At 40.0% G+C, this 27991-nt stretch overlaps 1 protein-coding gene across 11 annotated transcripts in view; it reads right to left on the minus strand.

The window, feature by feature from the left end:
- Positions 1–9372: 9372 nt before the first annotated feature.
- znf618 (zinc finger protein 618) overlaps positions 9373–27991 on the minus strand; it is a 113189-nt gene continuing 94570 nt past the window's right edge. For 10 of the 11 annotated variants that reach the window (XM_085965748.1, XM_085965741.1, XM_085965740.1 and 7 more), the window contains 3 exons: positions 24890–24967; positions 22880–23029; positions 9373–20440 (listed from right to left, as the gene is read on the minus strand). In XM_085965748.1, the coding sequence (XP_085821874.1) occupies positions 18924–20440; positions 22880–23029; positions 24890–24967 (1745 nt within the window). In that variant the 3' untranslated portion in view covers positions 9373–18923. The remainder of the gene's footprint in view (positions 20441–22879; positions 23030–24889; positions 24968–27991) is intronic. The other variant, XM_085965747.1, reaches the window with a different exon arrangement.

Below are 27991 nucleotides of genomic sequence, written 5' to 3' on the forward strand. Positions count from 1 at the left end.
GGCTGTTGTTTTTGGGCAGCAACCATAAGGCCCTGCAGCTGGCAGCCATAACCATTGCTGCAGGCATCTCGGGCCTACAGGAATGGTGGACTTTCCTCCCCTGCTTCCAAGCACAAGGGGGTAGCGGAAGGAAATTCAGACCACAAATATGCTGCTAAGTTACCTATTCAGTTTATTTTTGTCGCCGGGGGTGGGGTGGGCGAGAGGAGCTGGTACCATTGTTACACCGATGGGACGTTACAATGGTGAACCTTCATTAAAAAGTGTCTCACTTGTACTTCTTTTAAAGTTTAACTTTGGTGAGATAGCCTTCACAGTAAGACTGATGCTTGAACTGTTAAGTAAAACGGAGTTAACGTTTATGAAGTTAAGTTTCACAAATTGCTAGGAGATGAAATATTTGTGGTAATTCCTTTTAACTTGTCATTTTCTAAATTGTGTACACTATCAGCAAACAGAGTTAACGTTTCCGGTCGATGACCTTTCATCAGAACTGTTTTGACCGAAAGGTCATCGACCTGAAACGTTAACTCTGTTTCTTGCTCCACAGATGCTGCCTGACCAGCTGAGTATTTCCAGCATTTTCTTTTATATTAAGGATGAATTACCTTTGGACTTTTGCATCTTAGTCCATTTTGTCTCTACTTCCAGATGTTTGTTAGCTCTTAAAAGCTTGTCAGCTGTGGCTCAGTGGTAGCACACTCAGCTCTGAGGCAGAAGGTTGTGGGTTCAAGCCCCACTCCAGAGACTGGAGCACAAAATCTAGGCCAACAGTCAGAGGTGCCGTCTTTCAGATGAGACGATAAACCGAAGCTCCCTCTGCCCTCTCGTTAAAGGTCACATGGCACTATTCGAAGAAGAGTAGCAGGAGTTTTCTCCCCGGTGCCCTGGCCAATGTTAATCCCTCAATCAACATCACTTTAAAAAAAATTATCTGGTCATTATTATCTGCTGTTTGTGGGACCTTGCTCTGAGGCAAATTGGCTGCTACGTTTCCACAACAGGGATTACACTTCAAAAGTACTTCACTGGCTGTGCAGTGCTTTGGGACATCCTGGGGTCGTGAAAGGCGCTACATAAATGCAAGTCTTTCTTTTTTGAATAATGCCGCTGAGTTACATTTGTGCTTTTCGTTGATCTTTTTGAAAATTTAAAAACTTCAGATTGTAAAATTAGAGTTTAGCAAAAAATACCACGGCACTCCACCAGCATCAAGCAAGGGTTTTCACTATCTTAATAGAGTAAAAAAGGAAGGCATAAAGTTCTGTTTAAAAACAATCTTGTAGCTAATGAATGAAGCGAAAGCACATCCCTTAGATCAACAGAATTAAAGAGTAATGTTCTAACAACACAAAAGTGGTCTGTTTTTATATAAAAGGATAAATAGAAAATGGTAAACTATGAAAAAAGCTCAAAAGCAAACTGGAAAATTCCAAATTTGTAACAAGTTTATTGTAACTAATGTTGAATGCAAAATAAAAAGCTGACGCTTTGAGGCATGTTACCGTAAAAGATCATGGGCGATCAGTTATGCAGAAAGACTTAAGGAGTTTGGGCTTTTTTCACTAGCGTTGAGAGAATTAAAGAGTGACCTGATGAGGGTCTTCCAAATGATGAAGAGGTTTGATAGGCTAAATAATGATGGACTGTTTCCAATGTTCGACGAGATGGTAACAAGATGGCGCAAATTTAAGACGACCACAGAAAGAATTAAAGTGGTTAGGTTATAAAACTCTTTAGAGGGTGGTTAGATTATGGAATTCTTTGCTAAAAGATCATCTAACATCTCGAGACGGAGAATATAATAAAAATAGTCAGCATGGATTTCTAAAAGGAAGGTCCGTGTTTAACCAACCTTATTGAATTCTTTGAGTAACAGAAAGTGTAGACAAAGGCAATGCAATGGATGTGGTATACACGGACTTTAAGGAGGCCTTTGATAAGATGCCACACTAGAGACTCATGAAAAAGTCCATGCCTTGTGGAGTCAGAAGCCAGGTATCAGAATGGATTGGAAGATGGCTACAACAGAAAACAGAGGGTGGGAGTTAAGAGAAGTTTCTTGGACTGGCAGAAAGTGGAAGTGTTTTCAAGCAGGGATCTATGTTGGAGCCATTGTTGTTTACCATATACATAAATTATTTGAACTCAGGAATTGGAGGTATGGTGTCGCAATGTGCAGACGAGATACTAAATTGTGTGGTATAGCTAACAATGCGGAGTACTGCACCAAAATACAGGAAGACATAAACAGGCTTGCAGAGTGAGTGGATAAATGGCAAATTAAATTCAATAAAGCGTAGTGGCAGGTGGTTCATTTTGGTAGGAAGAATAAGGATGCAACTTATTCCCTGGAAGGTTCGAAATTAAATAGGGTAGAGTAGCAAAGAGATATGGGAATACAGATACATAAATCGCTAAAAGTAGCCACACAAGTAGGTAAGGCTATAAAGAGTGCAAACAAAGTACTGGGGATCATTTCTAGATGAATAGAATAAAAAGCAGGGAGGTATTAAATTGATATTAGAACCTTGGTTACACCACACTTGGAATACTGTGTGAAGTTCTGGTCTGCATACTACAAAAAAGAATACTGGCTTGTAACTTGCGGTCAGCGGTGAAGCAAAGGCATTCGCCGCTGGCCCCAAAGTGAGCGTCCCAAAAAGATCTCGATCTTTGTGGCGAGAAGTTTGGCTTTTCCAACATGCAGCTGAAATCAACTTAATATAGTGGGAATCCCATAGTGCAAGTTGCTGTGATGTCAACAAACTGTCTAAGCAGCCAATCACTGCAGAATTCTCAGACAGGGAACCAGGAAATAGAAAGCACCAACAATAACTTTTTAAAAAATTACAGAGAGCTACATAATGATTGGGACATACACATTGGGTTAAGGTAGAAGCTGAAATATCATGAACTTTTAAAATCTAATAATTTTTAATTTAACGGAGAAATTTTGACGTTCCACCAATATAAAATTAGTTTTTCAGGGCCAGAACGGCTGTTTATCAGGAGTTAGTACTCAGATCACCATTAAAAACCCAGTTACACCTCATTTGAATGGGTCTAACTTTTTATGGGGTTTCCAACAGCGATATTTGTTCGGAAAAGGGAAAGTTTTCGTCAGGCCAGTGATTGACAACTCGGGAGTGGGAGGTCAACAGCGGAGCAGTGAATTACAGGCCACAACTTCAGGATTTCCGTGTTCGGCTGCGCATGCGCTAAATGCTGAAGTTGCGGTCAGTTTCAAAGGCAAAATGATGGCGAACGCAAGTTCCAGGCCATTGAAGCAGTATCAGGGACGATCAAGTAGGATGGTGCTCATTTCTCTAGAAAAGAGAAAACTAACAGGAGTTTTCAAAATTATGAAGGGGTTCGATATGGTGGATGTGGAGAAATGGTTTCCAATTGTGCGAGAGTCCAGAACAGAGGGAGCATAAATATAAGATAGTCACTAACAGATCAAAGAAAGAATTTAGGAGGAATTTCTTTACACAGAAAGTGGTAACAATGTGGATCTTGCTGTCACATGAGTGGTAGAAGAGCATTGATGCATCTAAGGGGAGGCTTGATACATACGTGAGTGAGAAGGGAAGAGAGAGATACGGGGCATGGTGGGAGAGGTAATTGGAGTGGGAGGAGGCACGTGGGGAATATAAACACTGGCATAGACCAGTTGGGCTGAATGACCTGTTTCTGGGCTGTAGATTCTATGTAAAACTGTTGTTGAAGCAGAGTCTATTAATTCTTTTCAAAGAGTTTTAGATTGTTGCTTGAAAAAAGGAATATCAAAAAGGTATGGGAGTTGAGCAGGAGTGAGCCGAGGTGGCTCATGTGGAGAACATGTGCAGACTTCATGGAAGAATGGCCTGTTTCTATGATGTGACATTGTATATAATTTTTAAAAAATCTCTTAAGAACATAAGAAATAGGAGCAGGAGTAGGCCAATCGGCCCCTCGAGCCTGCTCCGCCATTTAATAAGATCATGGCTGATCTGATCCTAACCGCCAATCTACTATCACAGAACCATCTCCTGAATCTAACAGAATTAGACACACGAAATAGGAGCAGGATCAGGCTACACGGCCCCTGGGCCCGCTCCGCTACCCACAGGGCCATGTCCGATCCGAACCTGGACTCATGTCCAAATTCCTGCCCGTTCCCCGTAACCCTTAATTCCCTTTACTTCTAGGAAACTATTTCTGTTTTAAATTTATGTAATGATGTAGCTTCTACAGCTTTTTGGGACAGCATATTCCATGGACCTACCACCCTCTGAGTGAAGTAGTTCCTCCTCATCTCAGTTTTGAAAGAGCAGCCCCTTATTCTAAGACTATGCCCCCTAGTTCTAATTTCACCCATCATCGGGAACATCCTCCCCGCATCCACCCGATCCAACCCCTTCACAATCTTATATGTTTCAATAAGATCGCCTCTCATTCTTCTGAACTCCAATGAGTAGAGTCCCAATCTACTCAACCTCCCCTCATATGTCCCATCCCCTCATCCCCGGGATTAACCGAGTGAACCTTCTTTGTACTGACTCGAGAGCAAGTATGTCTTTTCTTAAGTATGGACACCAAAACTGTATGCAGTATTCCAGGTGCGGTCTCACCAATACCTTGTACAACTGAAGCAATACCTCCCTATTTTTATATTCTATCCCCCTAGCAATGAAAGCCAACATTCCATTGGCCTTCTTAATCACTTGCTGCACCTGCATACTAATCTTTTGTGTTTCGTGCACCAGGACCCCCAGATCCCTTTGTACTTCAGTACTTTCCAGTTTCTTGCCATTAAGATAATAGCTTGCTCTACGATTTTTCCTGCCAAAGTGCATAACCTCACACTTTCCAGTATTGTATTCCATCTGCCAAATCTCTGCCCACTTACTTAGCCTGTCTATGTCCCCTTGCAGGTTTTTTATGTCCTCCTCACTCACTACTTTCCCTCCCATCTTAGTATCATCTGCAAACTTTGATATGTTACACTCGGTCCCCTCCTCCAAATCGTTAATATAGATTGTAGAGTTGGGGACCCAGCACCGACCCCTGCGGAACACCACTAGTTACTGATTGCCATTCTGAGAATGAACCATTTATCCCAACTCTCTGCCTTTGTTAGATAGCCAATCCTCTATCCATGCCAGAATATTACCCCCATCCCGTGATTTTTTATCTTAAGCAATAATCTTTTGTGTGGCACCTTGTCAAATGCCTTTTGGAAGTCTAAATACACTACGTCCACTGGTTCCCCTTTATCCACCCTATATGTTACTTCCTCAAAGAACTCCAACAAATTTGTCAAACATGACTTCCCCTTCATAAAACCATGCTGACTTTGTCCTATGAAATGATGATTATCCAAATGTCCTGTTACTGTCTCCTTAATAATGGACTCCAAAATTTTACCTGCCACAGATGTTAGGCTAACCGGACTATAGTTTCCAGCCTTCTGTCTACTGCCCTTTTTAAATAAGGGTGTTACATTAGCAGTTTTCCAGTCTGCCGGGACCTTTGCCGAGTCCAGGGAGTTTTGGAAAATTATTACCAATGCATCCACAATCCCTACCGCCACTTCCCTCAAGACCCTAGGATGTAAGCCATCAGGTCCAGGTGATTTATCCGCCTTGAGTCCCATTATTTTACCGAGTACCACTTCCTTAGTGATTTTGATCGTGTTTAGCTCCTCCCCCCCCTATAGCCCCGTTTGTCCAGTGTTGGGATATTCTTAGTGTCCTCTACTGTAAGACTGATACAAAATATTTATTCAGTGTTTTTGCCATCTCCATATTTCCCACCATTAATTTCCCGATCTCATCCTATAAGGGACCAACATTTACTTTAGCCACCCTTTTTCTTTTTATATAACTATAAAAACTCTGTTTTTATATTTTTTGCTAATTTACTTTCATAATCTATCTTCCCTTTCTTAATCAATCTTTTTGTTATTTTTTGCTGTCTTTTAAAGTTTTCCCAATCCTCTATCCTCCCACTAGATTTGGCTACCTTATATGCCCTTGTTTTTAGTCGAATACTATCCTTAATTTCTTTACTTAGCCACGGATGGCTGTCTTTTCTTTTACACCCTTTTCTTCAGTGGAATATTTTTTTTTGGAAGTTGTAAAATAACTCCTTGAATGTACACCACTGATCATGTATCGTCTTACCCTTTAATCTATTTTCCCAATCCACTCTACTCAATTCCGCTCTCATACCTTCATAGTCTCCTTTATTCAAGCTTAGCACGCTTGTTTGAGATCCAACCTTCTCACCCTCTAATTGAATATGGAATTCAACCATGTTATGGTCACTCATTCCAATGGGATCCTTTACTAGGACATTTTTAATTAATCCTGTCTTGTTACACAGGACCAGATGTAAGGTTGCTTGCCCCCTGGTCGGTTCAGTTACATACTGCTCAAGAAACCCATCCCTAATACACTCAATGAACTCATCCTCAAGGCAGCCCTGCCTAATTTGATTTGTCCAATTAATATGATAGTTAAAATCCCCCATAATTATAGATGTTCCCTTATTACAAGCCTCAACTATTTCCTGATTGATACTCCGTCCAACATAGTTGCAACTGTTCGGAGGCCTATAGACTACGCCCACTAGTGTTTTTTTCCCCTTATTCCTTACCTCCACCCAAATTGTTTCATTATCCTGATCTTTTGACCCAATATCATTTCTCTGTATTAGTGATTGCTTCCTTTATTAACATAGCCACCCCACCTCCCCTTCCTTCCTGATCATTAAATATCCTGGTATGTTGAATTCCCAGGCATTGTCACCCTGCAGCCATGTTTCTGTAATGGCCACAAGATCATACCCATATGTAGTTATTTGTGCCATTAACTCGTCTATTTTGTTACGAATGCTACGTGCATTCAGATAGAGAACTTTCAAATATGTTTTGTGACACTTAGTTCCTGCTTTTGCCCTTTTTATTACTTTACCTTTTACTCCATACCTTCTGTCCCTTCCTGACACACTCTGGTTTTTAATTTCCCCACTGCTACCTAAGTCTATGACCTTCTCTGTTGTCATTTTTATTATTTGCTCTCTAGGAACCTCCCCCCCACTAGTTAGTTTAAAGCCCTCTCTACAGCCCTAGTTATATGATCCGCCAGGACTCTAGTCCCAGCACTGGCCAAGTGAAGCCCGTCCCAACGGAACAGCTCCCTCCTGCCCCAGTACTGGTGCCAGTGTCCCAGGAAGCAAAACCCATTTCTCCCACACCAGTCTTTGAGCCACGCATTTAACTCTCTAATTTTATTTGTCCTAGCCAAATTCGCTCGTGGCTCAGGTACCCTTGAGGTTCTGTTTTTTAATTTGACCCCTAGCTGTTCATACTCCTTTAACAGAACCGGCTTCCTAGTCCTATCTATGTCATTTGTACCAACATGGACCACGACAACTGGATCCACCCCCTCCCACTGCATGTTTCTTTCCAGCCCAGAGGAAAGGTCCTTAACCCTGGCACCGGGTAGGCAACACAGCCTTCGGGACTCTCGCTCTCGGCTGCAGAGAACTCTATCTATCCCCCTAATAATACTATCCCCTACCATAAATGGACAGCTATCACTGACTTTCCTGGGTGTAGATCTCACCTTTAAATACAGATGGAATATAATGAAAACAACCAGAATCATGCGACATAGTAGTACCTTCCAAAGCACCTCCACTTATCCAGCCGTGTACACTTAACCCACCTGGAAGCGGTTTCAGAACACTGGTTTTGATAATGACAATCAGCAGCTTCATGGAGATGACAAATATTTGTGACTTCTGCACACTCAACAATCACGTGTTGCCGTTTACATTTATACATTTCAAACCTAAAAGTAAATGACAAAAACTATTCAGCTTTCCTGCTTACATGCCGAGCCTCACATCTGGAGATATATGCAGTTTTATATTAGACATAAAAGATGCAAGGCCATGACAGCTGCACTGTACAATATCTACCGGACACGTTGAAAGAGGCCTGTAAGTTGCAGACTTGCAACTTGTCAAGTTGAGGCATAGGTAGTTTGTTAACCCAAGGCAAATCTCAGGAATTTTGTGGAATACCTGCAATGACTCGTCATTTCATTAAGATAGCGTACAGCCATACTAAGCAAAATGTTTTCTGCCTGTTGAGCCAGAGTTATGATCCATAATGCAAAGTAAAATTCAGAGGTCTTTGTGCTGCAGTGCCCTCCAGCACGGACAATGGTTCTCAAACACAAATGTGTATGTAACAAATAATATTACCTCTAGGATACATTCACACAAGACATCATTGTACAGTCATAAACTTATAACCACAGATAGAATAGTTTCACCTAGTTTGGTAAAAGTGAGATCAATGACAATACCAGAATCATAATGTGACAATATTTCATACATTGCTATTGGGTTCTTTTCCAGGTTCAGTATAACAAAACCTCATTTTAATAAAGTAGAACAGAGTTATGTATTCTTATTGTTATGACCAGAAGTAGGTTGGTTAAGTAGTATTTTAAACCTGCTCTTCAAGCAAATGCTGCACAACAGCATTTTGAAAGGAGTGAAGGTTATCTAGTTGCCCTTTAATGCCACGCCTGGATAGGGTTACCAGGAACATGCACTCTTGTGAAAATGCACATTCTTCTACCCATCTCCTTTTTACGTCTCCCTGGGTTTGCTGGTGAAGGGGCAGACAACCTGCTCCTAGGTCTTTGCTAGCATCACTCCAGTTAACAGCCACAGCCAAGTTACTCAACTGCCCCCCCCCCCCGCTTCGCATCTGTAGGGAATGCCTAGTCTCTACTTAGTGATTTGCTGTGAAAGAATGTGCAACAACAGGAATTCACCATGTTGAGAATCTCATGTCCTACCACTCTGTGGCAGAGTGTTGGAGCTGTATCAGCGTTATGTCAATTTAGTGAAAACTTCCAAATTACACAGCACTTAACTTTTGTTTTAGAACAAGCCTGTTCAATGATCGAATATTAACAAGCAATTTGATTACTAACCACTCTTCATGAGCTTTTTGGCCAAACCAAGATACTAAAAACGATGGGCTGAATGGCCCTCTATGCCGTAATTTTTTATGATTCGATGAAAAACTATACATTATACAGGCTGGGTTCAGAAAGACACACTTTTTTGTACATGTATATAAAACTGTACCTATTTCTATCTTCGACCAACAAATTACATATTCATTTTTCAGTCTTTCAAATGCTTTAAAAAAGTCATCTTCGAATTAATTAAAAAATCTGTATATGCCTTTAATAGAGAAATCCCATTATGTCCAACAATTACTGTCAACTCACCATAAACCAACATGTATTCAAACCCAGATCTAAATCTAGTCAAGTAGTAAAATGTTAGTCAATAAAAGGTAAACCTGAAATTTTATTAAGTGTCCAACGTTAATTTAAGAAAACAAATTGAAGGAAACCAACGAATGAAAACATCAGTCAAATGGATAACAATTTATGGCTGTGGTAACATTTTTATAATTGCACAAAACCTGATTATATATTTCAGAAAAGAACAAAAGATAGAAAATACTGTTAAAAACTGTTAATGTCTTATTACACAAACAGATTTGGGAAAGTAATAAAAATAAGGCAACAGCCATCAGGTCTGGATGACAAAATCTGCTCCGGCAAATAAAAAGCTTAATGAGACATGATTTTTGACACATCAATACTGGAAATGGCACCTGTTTAGATCTTTTTTGAAAATCTCGTGTGCGGTCTTCCAATCTCACAACAGGTACTGTATTAGTGTTTTAAAGATTTGAACACAATGTTTGGATAACACAGGCATATACTTATGGATTTTCATATGAAGCAATATGTATAAAGAACCATGTTGCGAAAAAGTGAAGGATTGTTACTGGCTTTGAAAAATCAAACGTGTACAACTCGCAGCCTAATGAGAGATCATTGCCCCTACAAAGTGCTCCAATTTCTAACACACAGAGAAATTAAATGCCAGGTTTGCCAAAGTAACCTTGTGATTTGTAGTTTTCGATTTTCATATCTGATACTGAATGTCTGATGTATTTTTCCAAATGTTCTTTACTTTTCAGTACAAATCAAGTTCTTACCGGTGCAATTTAACGACTAACGCTCAAGACCAGCATTTATTTTTTTTTAAATGTAAAAATATTCTATGTATTAGAAAACAGGATGCGCTACAAAGGTGCTTATGTTTGATGATGATTATATGAAATGTATTGGTTAAAAAAAAGCAAAATCAGGACCCCATACATCTTTGTAATACACCCCAACCATACTCTATATACATATATATATGGGTGCCATGGCTACAGTAGGTGTATTTCATTTTTGCCTAAATTTTAAATGCCTAAAGTAACAATAGTTTAAATATATATTTTTACATTAAAATTGCATTACATACTATGTTCTTAAACATGGCACCTTTAACTGAATGACACAAACATAAAGGAGACATGTTTTGAGTTCACTCTACAAATCTGAAATTTAACACAATACATGGAAAATGGTTAACAGTAGGTATGGGAACTATAGTACAGCGATACCAGTTTTTAACAATAGAATTGAAGGCGACTTGGGGGGAAAGAACAAGAGTGCTTCTGGGAAGGGAGCGGAGAAGAGAGGGACATGGAGGAAACAATTTAAGAAACAGGTACAATAAATATGCAAATCCAGAAAGTATGGACTAAAGCTTACTATGCCTGGTACATTGGTGCATTAAAAAAAATAAAACTCAGCAGGCTTTTGTGTATTAGATTATCAGGAAGCCTTTTGGTGATAATGCTTCCCTGCTGTTTACCACAGCAACTACCATTTCAGGTCTCTGCCAATATAACTCTCTCAGCTCTATAATGGGACAAGTTGCATGCCTGCCTTTAAGAATTTGCACTAGAATGACCCCAAAACATTTCCCCAATTTAACATTACTTTCTCTTCCAGTGGATATATATATATTACCAGCATCATACCTGCTCAGTTCTGGTCTCCTACTGTCACTTTGATGCATTTCCAAAATTTTGAGTGTTCATTCTACCACCTCCCCTCAGTCCATTTAAAACAGCAAAAACGCTGAGTAACCGCCAAAAGCAGTGCATGTTTGCAAATAGTTTTCAAGAACCACACAGTTCAAGATTCCCAAAAATAAATCTTCAGTGGATGCCAAGTATTTCAGAATTGTACCTGCTGTAGTAAGGCCTTTCTTGGCTAAAAGGCATGACTCTGATCTGCTTTATTTTGTGACATATTTCAAAACTATTGCAATGAGAGGCAAAACACAGTAATGGGCCTCATTGTATCTACTGATGTCAAGAACGTGCAGAAAACCATAGACACGGCCTACAAGAGCAGCATGGGGCACAAGAATCGACTCATATTTGCACATTCATCCGGGTCATATAAGGGTCCTTCCATCATTCTTGTACTTTGCAAGTGCAAGACACTGTGACCTCAAATCTCAACAGCATGACGGATTACATAGCTTTCCCCAGGTGGACCCAACCCCACAATCCTTGGACATTGGCCATTACAGGAAACTTGGTCCCCCTGCATGAACTCTAGGATACTATTCAACAAGGCTGAGTAATGTTCCTGCATAGAGTAGGGTGTGACCATGGTTACTGCCCAACTAAAAAAGGTTACTAAAATCAACAGCCATCTAACCAGTCTCCCCAAAAAGATCAACAGGGCTGTTGCTCCAGGTACTCTCATCAACCCTAAAATATCAGGAGGTTTTCACCCCACTTTGAATCTCAGGTAGCAGAACCTTGAATACCTCAAGAAATGGGACCATAATAGCAGCCCTATTCACATGGATGATTTTATGGCTCCATTTCTTTTTTAAACTAGGGAAATACTTTGAACGGAAGCGTTGAGTGATTCGTTTAGGATCAACAACATATGGTGCTTTAACATAATAAATGTCCCAAGGCACTTCACATAGGAAAGCTTAACATACAAGCTTATACAGGGGAAGGTTATTGAATATTTTCCTGCAATTGATTCTGATAATATAATACATATCACAAATAATGAATCAATCACAACTTTGAAGAGGAAATTATACAAACCCAAAGAAAAAAGTATTAAAGATTATGAGGAAAAGAGCAGGGAAAATGACTGGAGGGCAAGTCCAATGTGGAACTAGCATCACCCGATAGACCAAATGACCTCTACCCGTGTTGAAATTTCTAGGATCCTACAAAAGGGCTATGATTGATCCGGATAGAACATGAAGCAGTAACAGGAAGATTCATTCAGAGCAAGATGTCACACAAACGCATGACAGTCGTGCTTGTATGAAAAAGGCCGATTTCCATCCCAATATTGTGCAAAATACTAGCCAGTTGTAGCACCGATGCTAATAAAAGCCAGACAAGATGGAATTAGGTCATCTGAACAGATAGATAATACATCAATGGCCTCTACCGAGAATTCAGATATTCTGCTGGATGCAGGAATGAAGTCATCTAAACGGATACATAGTATAACCACACACATGAAGCCTCTACCAGGAATTCAGAGAAACACACTCACAGATGTGTGAATGCGAATGAAGGTTCATATTGTAACTGAAGATAAGGCACATCCATCTTGCTTCATGTTCAATCTTTGCTGTTGAGAAGGGAAAGTAGAACATCTCTGTGAAGGAACAGGTTCAACTGGCATGACCTTTGCCAGAGGAAAAAATGTTCAGCACCTAAACTGCATTCACGGAGACTGGCTATAGATAGGAAAGTTTAAAAGCTTACAGGTGGTCACCTTGGTTGTATAAAACCTTCAACGTGATTGGTCTATAAAAATTGGAAGGAGGAAGCGTACAGAATTGTGGAGATAATCGCATGATGCAAGGAGTCTCTGGAATTTAGATCGCATGATTCTGAATCCAAACTAATGCCCATGAAATACCTATTTCAGTATTCAGTACACAATAATTGAAAGTTCACCCCATATGGTCATAGTTTATGAATAGAGATGGGGAGAATAGATCTCCCAAGACATGTGCCCTTCAACAGGAGCCTAACTTAATTCTTCAAAACATGCATCCCTAATTCAAGCTTAAGACCAAAATATGACAAGACTTGTAGTGTTGGTCTTAAAAGAAAGCATCAGGATTGGTCAATCATCCTTAGTTCCAAATATCTAGGATTATTCATATATTTACTAAGTATTAACTAGACTAATACTCCTCTGGAAATCTGTGATTTGGCTGAACAATTTTCCCTTAATAACAGTACTCAAATCAATGAGTTCAGACACTCATTTCCTTCTATTTCTTAGCAATACCACTGTCATCCAAAGGAGCGTGTTACTTACAGGAGAACTGAAAATGAAAAGGGAAGGTAGATTACTCACCAGAGAGGCAGAAATCCTAAATTTAATATCTTCTTCACATAACAGACATTTCTTTCTCAGCCATTGTCGGAAGGGCAGGAATATAAATTAGTTTTGTAGGCCACTATTACAGAAAACTTTGTTAATATGCCTCATCATGCCAATATGAGGATAATTCACTGATTTCTGTATTGACCAAAAATGTCAATGAAAAATGCACAAATCATATATATCCAGTGATAGGGCATCCAAACTTCTTTTCATACGATATTTAAGTAATCGAGCTAGCATGGCTCATCATGCTGAAGGTGTTGCACGTGATCATCTTAAGGGGCAGGTGCATTACTTCTCCCATTTGGAGTGCAGACTGCAACATGAAACAGGTAGACTGATTCAGAGAATAAGAATGACTACAATTTTAGTGGATAATCTACCCTTTTAAAAGCACAAAAAAGATATTAATTTGCCCAAAATAATTCACTTAACTGAAAATATTTTTGGGTGTGCCACCCCTTATTTCTAGAATCAGACAGATTTAAGCGGAGGTTTTTGTCAAACGGAACAGAAGCCGAAGTAGCGAAGTTAATCTGTTTTTAAAATAGAATCCATCTTTGACATTTTGTAATGTCTTCTTTAATTTTTCAGAAATTTTAGCAGGGATATTCACAACATAATTTTAGAGGGGACACACACACATAAAGACATGCAGCTTAGTTCTTAACTAATTTTTGAATGATTGCAGCAAGAAAATAAAGAGTTAGGAATTTAGACATAATGTTATACAAATGAATGGAGAACACACATTTATGCATATGCGAGTCTAATGAAAACACACAGAATTCTTTTTAAACATCTTGTCCAATGTATGTTCAAGAGCCCTAAGAATTCTACCCATTTCATACTACATTTATTCCACACACTGGCTGAACTGAGCAGAAGTTGCAAACTATCGGTGAATGCTATAGGTATGGCAACAGTTTAAACTGCATCATTCGCTGCTGCAAGTAGCAATTTCACTACTTAGTTTCAGGATGTTACTAGAAAAATATTTGGGTGTAAAGTTACAAGCACATTTATGTAGAACATAAATAACAAGAACATGTATTGTATTGCCAAATGACAGGAGTGCAAAGCTTTATATACAACAGAACCAATGATGAAATGGGGGCTAGTGAAAATAAAAGTAGATATACCACAGAATATGCTTCCTTGATACCAATATGAATCTCAGATGCAGGATAGCATTCTTGAAGGGGGATGGGGGTGTAAAATGTGGTGCAACATGCTTGTTTAGCAGTGAGCTCCAAATCTCCAGTGTTAAGTTAAATAATGTCTTCCAATTATTGCTTTTAACCTCAATAGTACTGGTTAGTGGTTTTTTAATACTTAAAATGCCATATAGAAATTTAATTTTGAAATGGCTCAGACTACTTTGTATATAGTATGTCCCTGGCAATCCAACAGTCCAAAACTTTAGATGCTGGAGCTATATTTATAAAATAGAATCATGAAAGTTTACAGCACAGGCGGTCATTTGGCCGATTGAGTTTTTGCTAGTCCCACAGCCCTGCTTTCTCCCCATAGCCCGGTTTCTTCCTCTAATTTGTTTATCTTCTTCTGTGGTCTATCTAAACTACTCCCTGTGGCAAAGCCGTCTATGTTCAAACAAGTGAAGACATTTTTCCTAAACTGTCTCCTTGCTATCTTAGTAACCATTTTAAATTGCTCACTTGTCACCGACTTCCCAGCGGATCTTTTACATCCAGCAGAAAAGGCAGATGGGATCACAGCTTTAACGTCTCATCTGAAAAATGGCACCTCTGACAATGCAGCATCACCTCAGTCCTGCACTGAAGTGTCAGCCTAGAATATGTGAAGTCTGAACTGATAACCTTCTGACACAGAGTGCTATGAACTGAAACCAGCCGACACTTGATTTACTGTTCATCTTAAATATAAAATCTTCGTGTTGAGATTGGAATTGACAGGCTTTGAGTTAAAAGTAATTCAGCAGAGAGGCAATGGCTGTGAACATAGAAAACATGGAAGTCCTGGAGAGAAAGGTGTACAGTGAGGCTAATTGGGAAGTAAACATCACAACCCTCAACGTCAGCTAAAAATGTCATGAATTCTAAAAAAAAAAACAATGGATTGCGAGCTGCAGAACTTTGTATAGGATCCAGTGGTATACTTACTGGAACTGTTGGCTCTCATGAGGCCTTTAGGAGAATTAAGGGCCCAAGAGCTGTAATAGTTAAAAATTGTATATTATCCACAAAAGAGTCAGTTTTTAGTTGAGTAACTAGTGAACTCTTCTACCTTGTTCACGAATAGGCTGAGGCAATAAAATATGGGTAAAAGATTTTTGCCGCACAGATATTTCATGCAGTTAAAGCAGGGATTTTTTTCTATGATTAAAAACTGTGTATATTTGAAATTTCTCAGCAAAAATGAGAAATTAACTGGAAGGCATTTGGCAATTGAAGCAGCTATTGCACAGCCTGGGGTTGGAGCGGAGAAAAGTCCAAGCTGTGTGGGCCACCATCTGAGCAATCCAACACCTCAAACACATGTTGGTCCCTCCATCCCTGCTACGGAGCCAACCAGACCAACCCAAGGCAAGATAGAAGATGCCAACCGAAGCTTTCAGCTTGCACATTATTCACACATCACAATAAAAGTGAGCACTTGCATGACACGCTCTGAGACCATTTCCTGCTTATGGTCAGAGGACATTTATTAATGCAAGATTATGTAATGTTCATGATATATGTGAGTTAATTATTAAACTCAAATTATAATGCTGCAAACCACTGTATTAATAGATTTTCATTTTTTTTTAAAATTGGTATTCTCGTAGCATAGAAAACATTAGCCCAGTCGGACAGGTTCTTCCTGGCTTCTGAACAGCACCATAAAAAGACAATACAGAAACACCAATTGGTTGAGAAAATTAGGGTTTCTTGTATTTGGGATGTTTACTCTGGATCTTAGGTGCATAATACTTATTAATTTTGGTATGATAGAGGTGAAATTGATTGTATTCAACCTACTTGGGCTACAAAAGATGATGAACTTTGTCGATTCACATCATTAACTACACACTTCATAAACTTTTAAAATCTACTGATATGCAGGCAGGTGGACCCTGCTCAATAATGAAAACAAAGGACTTTGTAATTGGGGGTTGCTGGGTCTTTCGAATATATTATTCTCCGTAAATGGAGTAGCCACTGTCATTTTGATTACTTCCCTGGTAAATCATAATTAATGGAGTTCGAGCTGGAGACTTTGAAACCGCATCCTGAGTTTAATCCCAAGTATGTTTTTGGATTCAATTGGTTCCAAGTGGGAGATGTTTCATTTTGTGAAAGCGCTTAAACAAGACAATTCATTTCAGTCCAATAAGTCACCATTTTAGTTTAATTCATATATACAGGTCAACAAGAAGCCTGGCTGTTTTAAAGATAGGGTTATTAACAATTTATTCAAAGAAAGTGGTGCTCTTTTGAACAAATCCAGCTTAAATATCACTTCCTATTCATAAGAGTTCTAATGCGACTACACAGTGCCCTTGCATTTAAGAACAGAATTTTACATACCGTCTAGCTTGAAACATTTTTGACAAATAATAAAATTTTATGTCTCTGTGCTTTATCGCTATTTGGAAAAAGTCTGACCCAATCTGTGCGACAGCAAGAGGTCCTGGGACAATTTGGAAAAAGGATTTTGTGGTACAAATTTCAGCTGAGGAATTCACTAAATGGTGGACAGTATGTTAATGTGTTAGATAGATGAAAATATTATGAATACAGTTCAGACTTACTCAAAGAATCTACTGGACCCCAATCAGACTTTGAACAACTGGGTTAGTGACCAAATGTGTGTGTCATGGATGTAATTAGTCTATGGGTGCACTCTCCCATATTTTGGTAGACTATCTGAGGTTCGAAGAGTTATTAGAAAGTACGTTTGAATAATAAAGACAGTGTCAAGTGGAGACATCTAGGTGCAACGGCACTGTCCTGCTGGGTAACATTGATATTATTGAAGGATTTCTGTGTCAGGATAACATCAGCTTGGACAAACCTTTTCGAGGGTAGTAATGCAGCACTGAAGGGAGAAGGATCGAGTATCAGTGAGAGAATGGATAGCCTTGATAATACTGACCTGCAAAAGGGCTCTTGGTAGCTCCTGGGGGCAGAGAACCATTTTGTAAATTTAGAAACTCCAATGTAATTTTTTTTTACTGACTTTAGTAAAGATAAACCAATGTATGGTGGATGTATGCTGGTCATCCATTAGTTTCGATTGGTTTTGATACTGGCTTCTATGTGGATTCAAGAGTCAGGTACATTGCACAAAAATGGGGAGTGAGAGGGGAATTGCTCTTATGCTGGTTTATTTTTTTGGTCGGTTGTTGTGTTTTGTATTCAAGGTTTTAAGTCACTTTTGTTACAGTACTGTCTCACTATGTATTTTTGGATTGTTGTATGTTAATATTTGGTTTTTTAGTATATGGCTTTGTTAGTTTAAAATAAAACCAGTTAAAATCAAACAAGAGTTCAAAATTTTCCAAAGTCCCTCATATGTCTCAAAAGGAGCTACTTTTGTGCAATCTTTTTATTCAATACATTTAGCAGATCATCTAGTTGAACTGATAAATATTTAATATTAAATTCTAATCAAGTTCCACTAATTTGGACATCAAATTTCAGTCTGGGAACTTGCCATTCAGAGAACATGACATTTTAATTATATAAATGACCGTCAGATAACCACTTTTGAAATAGCAGACATATCTCATATAGAAGATAATAGCTCCATTGATTTTGACAAGTAATATACAACAGCACCATCTGCATACATTGCAATTTTAGACAACTGCCTATGTTAAAGATGGCCATCAATATAAAGCCAGGAGAGCACAGGCTGAGTGTAGAACCATGAAGGACTCAGACTTTGGCTGGGAATCAATTTTCTCGTCTCTTATTAACTTGTTTTTTTAACAGTTAAGATTGGAACAATTTTCTTCTTTGCGCATTTGGTACATATAAACAGGGTATAGTCAGAGACAACAGTAACAAGGACAGAGGTCACACGGATTTGACCCTGCTGGTTGCTGGAAGCACAAAATGGACAAGCCACAGATTTCTCACAGCCGATTGCATGCTCCAATCTTGACATGATGACTTCAATTAAAATGTAAAATTAGCCAATTTGTTGCAAATTGTGCAACCAATAGTGCTCAAGTCATTATTCCAGGAAAACACTTTCTCTAACTTTTTATTTAGATTAATAGCAACGTGGCCCAAAAAGCAGTTGCAGTCCATCCCGTTATTACCTCAGCACAGACCAGGGATCAAATCTGGGGCATTCCTGGTCTGTATGGCCTAGCCACTCACTGGATAAACTCAGTAAGCCATCGGGGGCAGCTCATCCATATTGTCTTAACAAATACAGCGTGGTCTGACCACAGAAATATAAGACAAAAGTTATCACAGTAAGAAAAAGTTATGTAATAAAACTGACTTCACCACCTGGGTTTAGTTCTGCTTTAAAGCACCAATGTGTCAGACAGAGAGGCAGCTACTGCAAGTTTGATCTCAAAAACATTAGTTTGTTCACCACCTCAGGTGTCAGCTGCCTTTTTTGCTTTCCTGAAAATGTCTCACCAAAATTATTCATACAGTCACTTCTTGCACCAACAGCTGGCACAGCCAAAAGCCAAAAGGCAAGTTTGGCTAACTTAGGATGCTTTTGAGTGGCATTCGACCAGTAAGTGAACAGATCTACGGTTTTATTGGGCACAGGTTCCTTTAAATATTGAAATACTTCATCTTTTCGCGTATCCTGATTCACCTCTTTGTTTGACGATGTTTTTGGGTTTTCACTAATCCCACACACTTTCTTTCTTGCAGGTTCAAATTCAATGACATCTTCACAAGACTGCCCAATATCCGAAATCATTTCACAAACTCTATTGATTACTTCCTCTTGTTGGTAGTGTGGCACTGACCTCAAATGCTTCAGGTGTGGGTCAAGGACCATTGCTACTTTGTGAGCAGTCTCCACTTTGAAGTTCTCCTTTAAAGACTCCAGAAAAAGGTGGCAGAGTTTACTTACAGTGCCAGCATCATTAGCTTTGGAAGTGAAAAGTTTCTCTAATTTTACATAGGTTGGGAGCACAAGCTGTAACGTTGGCTTATTTTCACAACTCAGTTCTATTACAGCCTGCTTTACGGGAGCCAAAATGGCTGTAAGGTTGCTCAACAAACTTTTATTGCAATTTTGGAGGTGCTGGAGTTCCTTCCTTCCACTGATTAATTCTCGTATCTGCTCATACTTCTCATGTACAAGGAGGAGAGAGTCTGCAACAGAATTCCAGCAACAGGGGACCTGCTGCCCTTCAAGAAGGCTGGATAACTCTGGAGTGATGGTACCTTGTTCCAAAGAACTCATTAACTGCATGCAGTTACTCACAAGTTCGGTAACTTCTGGCATGTTTTGTGCCTGCAATGTCCTTTCGTTAAGTACGCTCCTTACTGTTGAGTTCAATGCACAAGCTGAACATCGTAGACACATTCCAGCTTTCAACAGTGCGGCTGAACTGACTTTGCTATCAGTGACGTAAACTGTTCGCATCTCGGACATGACAAATTCTGAAAGGACATTCAATACCCACTGGTGAACCTGCTCACCAGTTTCTTTGCCATCTACTTCTTTAATGCCTAGGACATATCTCTTCATTTGCAATCCCTCTATTTGATGTGCTGTTAGAATGTAGTACGACTCCGAGCCAACATTCTGACAATGACAGGTGACACCTATCCCCCAGCACGCATTGCTTCCAAGTGCACATGTGACTTTTACCTTCACCTGGTTGTACATTCTGGGCAGATGTTTCAGAGCAAGTGTATTCATGTCCCCGAGGACATCACCTACAGGAAAGGATCCATAACGCGCACCGATATCAACAAGCGTCTGAGCAAGTTTGACGAAGTCTTTCCCATTTATCACAGTCAGTGCTTTCAGATCAGCACACATCACTCTGAGCAACTTTTCAGCAACATGTTGCCGTTCTTTTTCAAGGACTGAGCTATTAACTGCAAATGAAAATAAGTCATTATGCAAACAACTGCAATTCATAGTTATATAAAGATTCTTCCCACCAAATTGGCAACTTTACAATCTGGAAATTACTGCAGTAACACTATGATGAATAATTCATGTCGTGAAACCTGCGAGGTTTCCATTATCAACTGATAATCCGCTCTTTGAAGATTGCACTACTGAAAAGGCATTGATGATACGGCAAAACTTTCCATGTGTATTTTACTGCATGCCCAAAGGGCTGTCTCTAACAACTACAAGATTTGAGATTTTAAAAATCAATTTCATTAGCGGACAATATAACATTACATAGAATTATACAGTGGGGAACAATAATTAGGACTGTTACAATAGCAAGAAGGAAGTGGACACCAAATAGCCCTAACACCGATTTATTATAAAAGGTAATAGTTCGTGTAGTAGTGTAAAAGGTCAATTATTTTGAGTTCTCAGCTTTTCAGTTTTGAAAATAATGTACACTGCTTTCAGTACAAACCCTTGCTTCAAGTCTGATCAGTCTTGTTCTCCCTACCTCACGGCTGACCGAGATGCCTTTTCAACTCCAATTGACCTTGCTGATAGCTACATGAGCCTCCCATATTTATAACATGTGACAGTGTCTCTGTTTAATCATTTACCTTACATGTTTCATCAGGTTAATAGAAATGTTATCACTTGCATATAAGCTGAGAAATGTCTGTCCCTGTTCAAAGATTTAAATGGGGGGGGGGGGGGGGGGGGCGGAATGGAGAGGGAGTATGCAGGCAATATCCAGATAGGCTTTGTGGAGAGTGGAACTCTATTAAAACAAAGTAGATATTAGCAGCACATGCACGCATTAAAATTAAAGGATTCAATTTACTCGGAACTAGAGAGCAACTGTGATCAACAAGGTGGCCCCTCAAACCACTGGAAATTTGCATTCTGGCTTTTTGAAGCATCCAAATGGATTTTAAAAAAAGACATGGAAATTTAACAAAGCTTAGGAAGCTGTTCACCTTCGCAGAAATTTGAAGTTTTCACTGGAAGCAGGAGTTAAAGACAGAAGAACCTTAGCAACTGCAGTAATTCAAGTGGCGCAGTCAGCCTGCAGAGTCCATCTCTTAACCACTCCCGAGCAGGGTGCCATCACTTTATATCTAGGATTAATGGCCACTGGGGACATCCCCAAGCCTTGGAGCCTAAACCGAAGCAGACTTCAGACAGTCCTCCCTCCACAGTCATTTAATATCACATTTGCTGCTGGAAATACCCAGATTAGTTATCGAAGTTTTCGCAAAGCTGAATTAACTTCATATTCTGTTTGTGCCAGGTTTATTTTTGTTTCGATGCCATTAATCTTTCAGCATGAGCTAAAGAATGTTGATTTTTAGTGCTTTATTATTGCATATTCTTGTTTATTCAGAGAAGTAATTTGAGTAAGTTATAGAGACTGACAATTAATTGATGTTCTGCATTTAAAAAAAATGATTAAAATGCAAACTAGACTAATACTTTGCCAGATCACTCAGAACTAGGCATCCAATAATTTGTTCAGCCCACACACATTCTCTTGAACGTTAGATTTACCAACTTAACTGCTGCATTGCATAGCATGTTTATGAAAAAAGACCTAACAAAAATTTGACATGAATGGAATTTTGTCAAGTTTCAGTGCCACATTATGTTAAATCTCTTGTACGTGGGTTATGGAATATTTTTCTAGTTGGTTTTTAGATAGAAGGTGGAGGACGGGGTATAGACCAGGGTCAGCATCTTATATGTAGGACCTCTCCTACATGAATATACATAGCACTACAATGTGCCTCAACTAAAATAGTATTTGTTGCTTTGCCTCATTATATTGCTTGGTTTTGATTGTTGAATACTGCTATTGACAGCTTTTAAAAATAATCAGAAATCAAATCAAGTATACAAATTGGACAAAGCAGAAAACACAAGACCCAGTAAATTACTTTCGGTTCACCATACCTTTATAATTTAGCAGTCTCTTTCAAAAAAAAAAATGAACACCCCTCACATTTGCTTCTTTTTTTAATAGCCTTCGTTTTCAAAAATATTTTGGCCTTTCCCATGTCATTCTCATTTAGCATTCAAACGCTGAGGTGGGTACGTGCGTGAATGCTAAATGAGAATCATTTACCTTTCTAATGTTGGTGCCCCAGTATTAACCCTCTCCTGGTGGCTAAGTGCCAAACTTCCACTTACTTCTCTTGTGCACGTGAAAGACTTGAAACTGAAACCTACAACAAACCCATTTCTTACCACTCTTGAGGTGTGGAGTTATTAAACAGATTTGATATTTTGTCTTGATGAGAATTAAAATTAGAAAAAGAAACTCCGATCCCAGCTCAGTCCACACTAATCTATCCATGTGAGAAACTTAAAACATTTTTTCCACTTCTGCGCAGGGCTTCAATACAGTACATTACCATCATTTGTGCAGTTACTCTGGCGATGTGCATTCTTCTTCTCTGGAGAAGCAGCAGCAGCTGTAGTAGTAGCAGTAGCAGTAGATGTAGTAGCAGCAGCGGTGCGAGGTGTCTGCACTTGTTTAATTGCTATGCTGTTTTCATTATCAGCTACAAAAAAAGAAGTCATGTGGATTACAAGGATAAGTAGAATGAAGAGAAAGATTATCAACCGTATAGGGTTTTCAGTTGTCTGGAACAAACTCCCCACACAGCTGGAGTGTGACCACCACTGAATTATATTGTTTGGGGTATGGAGAGGAGGCAGGACAGAGGGCAAGGAGAAAAGAAAGTCACAATGGGATCAAGCTCCTTTCAAGATGTTTTGTCATGTCATGCATTGGTGTCATCCCACATTCAGTTATTCCTGGTCCCACAGTTTAGATAGGTAAACTTCCCCTACTTTGCATTTACACTAAGCCCCAAGATACTGGTGTGGAAAATGCTCCATAGAAGAATGAAGACCACGCCTCAAGACATGTAATCTTTCTTTGTTCGAGAGATTGTATCCTCCACATACAAGAGGTGAACAAGTAGCTATCAGGAGGAAGGAGGTTCATGAAAATAAAAGATTCCAATTACCAAGATAGACCTGCACGTTGCTGAATCTAAACTAGATTTGGTAAAGGCAGGCAGGTTGCTTCTTGTAGCTGTGTTGCATTTATTACCTATGGACACCTGTTTCAGAATATCCATGAAGGATGGAATGGCCCTTAGTTTTCTGACCGCTAGATGGTAGCAATATAGTATATATTTAACAAACCATCTTTAAGTCATTTTTTTAGCGATAGACTTATCAGGTAGCTTAGGTCAGGAGTGTCGAGTGCTCAAGTCTCTGGAGTGGGACTTGAACCTGCAACCTTAAGAGTCAGAGGCGAGGATGCTACCAACTGAACCACAGCGTGGTTCTAAGTTGTCTAGGCTTCAAGGGCCAGATTGATCAGGGTCAGAGAACGGGTTGTCACTGTTCATATAAAACTGCTGATATTAGCAGAGAAATTTCATACGCTCTAATGAAAAGGTTACTGCTCCAAGGGTGACCCGATTACTAAGGACGTGGATAAAAATGAGGTGATATGATTTCTTGACTCAAATGAAACTTGGATAGAACCTTTGGCAGGAACCAAGTACCACATGATAAGAATGGCAAATAAGGCAAGGTTGATCAGAAACTCGCACCTGAATCTCACTAGCCTTATATGCTGAAAGAGCCGCCAAGCGTGGTTTTCCACGAGGTATACTTATGATCACAAATGTTAAGAGGTTTTATTAAAGGATGCATGAACTTGTGGCAAATGAGAGACAAGGTAGTAGCTTGTTCGTACAAGTGATCTATCTGGATTCATTTTCCAGACTGCTATACACCCTCTCCAGTTACTACCTTGTCTCTCAACTTCAAAGTAGACCTTGTTTTTGCATACCTGTTTAAAATGCAAGTGAAACCCGGCAATTTAAAATAGAACTATTTATAGCAATGAATGGTGAAGAATTATGGATTAAATGATGCCTGTAGAATTACATATATAAGTTAAAGAATGTTAGTGGTGATTTTCAGATAGCAGGCCCAATATGACATTTCCTCTGCAGATTAGCAGATAGATCATAATTTAACACTGAATTCTAAGTTGCAATCCTTTCTTCTCCTTCCTTGATCCTTTGTCAAGTTTTGTTTCTTCCGAATAAGCACACCCCCAGCATTCCTTCATGATTCTTGGAAATATGTCCAAAAGGATAGCCAAGAAATTGACTGTATTTTTAAGTGCACTTTAATCTGATCATATGATCTGATGGGGTATTTTGTGAAAATATGAGGATAAATGTCGTTTTGTAAAGCTTTCCATTCTCAGCATACAATAAAATTCCTGCTGCAACAAAAGTCGATAAGTACAATAAATGGAACTTATTTGTAGTGAAAAGGGTTTAATACCCAAATGAACCAACATAATTGTTAGGGAAAAAAATGACACTTACCTGTGTGGGAATGCATGTGCTCTATTAGATTGTTGTAAAACTGGAACTGAATTCCACATGCCCCACAGGTATATTGCTCTTAAGTGGAACAGAAAAGATAAAAATCAGAAACAATAAAGTCAATGCAACAATTGAGTATTGTGCTCCCAAATGGAAACACCAAATTCAAATCTCAACCGTGACCAGTACATTGGCTTTTCCTCGGGGCAAAGTTCACCGTCTTAAATAGATCCTCTAGGGCAAGTTTCCCTTAACTATGCTCATGAGCCCAAGTAAACAACATTGAGACATCCACTATAAAGTCATCCTCCTCTTCTAACCAAAGACAACATGGATGCAGGAACTAATATGGATGGAGAGGAAAGAAAGATAAAATTAAAAACTGAAAAATCAAAGCCAGATGGAAGATTTCTTTAATAAAAATGCCTATACAGACAGACTAAGTCTACTACTGAAAAACCACACCCCCATCACACAATATTTAAATATGTAAGAATAACTGTTGCACTATTTGGTCACCGCATCTCAAAAATACACATTCCATCTAGTTAAGATCTTAAGCAGCAATTGGAATTTAACTTGATACCAAACACATGCATTTGTTCAAATCAAGTTAAATGGAATGCTTCAATTCCAAGAATCGAGGAAGACGGGGAAAATTTTATAAACCACTGAGGGATGCCATCAATATTCACCCCGCATGATCTTACAAATTCACTATTTTATGTAACTTTTACTAATGTGCCACAACGGAACAAAAAGTGGATTCATTTTATGCTTGATTGCTCTGTGGGGAGGTTCTGACACTAACTTTATCCAGTTCTTTCATAGTGAGATTTAATTGATTAATTGAGCCCACAGAATTTTTTTGGACAGAACAGTATCAGCCACCTACAGCTTTACTTAGACACTTACTGAAATGACTATGATCTTAAGGTGTTCTTTTTAACCACCCCATCTCTAGGTTACCTTCTGCGACATCCATTCTTTGAGTTAGATGGCAGACAGGCCATAGCCAGTGTTCTCTGTAGGTGGCCAGCAGAAGGTGGGCAAGTGTTATCTGGGAGGACTCATTTTGCTTCCACCTTCCTCCTGCAGAGGAAGTGCCTAGCTTTTGCTCAGTAGCACCTCAGACTCAGAACAGAAAGGTAGCACATCAGGAACATCGCCTGTGAATCAGTGTCTTACTGCTCTATGAAACAGCATGCTGGTACACCAGCACCATCATTGAGCCACCCAAGTTATACTATTAAAAAAAGGAATCAAGATATGAAGAAGTCTATTTTGGAACTATATTTTTGGTTATTCAGCGTCCGTTGGAGACGATGTATTTTGCACAATTGATTCAAATAATATCTAAGCGTTTAGAGGCTGAAAAATATGAAGCAGCACTGATAAGATCATAATTCCAAACAATATGACAACTTCACATTAATGTAATCTGCTATACAAGGTACAGGAAACTTTGTGCTATCCGGCACCGACGGGACCGAGCTGTTGCCGTTCCCTCAAAACTGCCGGACACTCCAGCTCTAATGTTGAAGCATACGGAGGTTTTCATCTCCGTATCTGACAACACTGTTGCTTAGCAACAGCTTCTAAAGAGTCGGCTGCAGCTGCAAGCGTCTCTAGCTGAAGCTGTTGCTATAGCTACAGACCTTGCAGTGCCTGACTGGGAAAAAAAAAGCAACAAAAAGAAAAAACGGCTCCTGATTTTTGCCGGTGGCTCGAGCTTTTAGCCTCCGAGACATTTAGCCTCCGGATAACACAAAGTTTCCTGTACATTTGGTCCAAGGCTAGGATGGCTCAGCAAGAATGTTTCAGTCAAAGCTTTTGACAATCCAGCCATTTTGTTAACGGTGTCAAGCAATATTATTGGGGCCAATTTTCCTGCCCCTGTACTCCGTGAGAACTGAATTCTGGGTTGTTAGAGACAGGAAAGAGGAATGGAAATCTGTAATCGAGGTTTCCATCCCATTTCCACGCGACACGTCTTTCCTGGTGCTGAAAGGATTGGGCTGGAATTAACGTCAGAACGCCTTCTGTATCACTTTTTGGCCATACTGCTCAGCGGACAATTGCCCTGAAGGCTAACCATGAAACTGGGCGATAGGGGTTGCGGGACTGCATCTCAAGATTGAAAGATCTGAAAGGCGACAACCAGCAAATTCTGCTTATCTCAGGCAGGGCTGCACTGAGTTGATGGAGGCAGTTTAGTTGCTGTTTTTGACATCTCGCCAAAATAACACTTTGATTTTAAAATTCTGAAGCCTTTAAAGTCTGCAACATTGCGCACCTTCCTGCCCCTGGTTTGGAATGTGTGTCGCATTAGCGGCAGTAGTCCTGCACACTCTCGTCCAACACATGTAACTTAGCCAAACCTGGATAATCAGCTTATTTAGCCGGTCAAGTCAGGCAAATGTGAAAAGCATGCTGCCTGACTTCCACTGGGGGAAGGGGTGGGGCAAATATAATCAAACACATTGGGGGAGAAATTGGGTGGAGCCGCAAACGGGGCGCCAAGCTCGCCTGGGCGCTGGTTTTTGCGCTGCGATCGGAGCAGTAGCGATCGCCGGAAATTCAGCTTGAGCGCCCCAAGAGGGACACGGGGCGAGGCTCGAGGCGCTCCACGTCCCTCTTAGGGTGCTGAAACTGAATATCGCAGCGCAACGTGCCGCAGCGTCACATGCTGCGGCACGGCGCGCTGCGGCACTGCAGGCCTTCCTCCCATTCTTAAGGGGGAGGGGCCTGCACCAGCGCGATCAGAGATCGCGAGTGCCGGCAAAAGAGCCCGGCACCGAGGAGAAGTGCCGGGCTCTCGGAAAACAGCCGGCAATGCCGCGGGGGGCGATCAGGAGGCCGGGGACGGAGGTGCTGGCAGGCGGCCGCCCCGCACCTCCACCTTAATTTGCGCCACTGCCGCCACAGGTAGGCCCCGTGAACCGGGCGCGATTAGCGAATGGCGCTACAGAGGCGGTCGCTGCCAAATATCGCGATCGGGGCGGTAGCGGGGCGCTGCGCACACCGATGTGGTTAAAAAGCTCTTCTGCAGTGAGTTCACAAATTGCCTGAACATATTACAGTAAATTCTTGTTTAAACTG

Source organism: Somniosus microcephalus, chromosome 23 (genome assembly GCF_052327205.1).
Source record: "Somniosus microcephalus isolate GS21.2 chromosome 23, FLI_Smic_1.0, whole genome shotgun sequence".
NCBI lineage: Eukaryota > Metazoa > Chordata > Chondrichthyes > Squaliformes > Somniosidae > Somniosus > Somniosus microcephalus.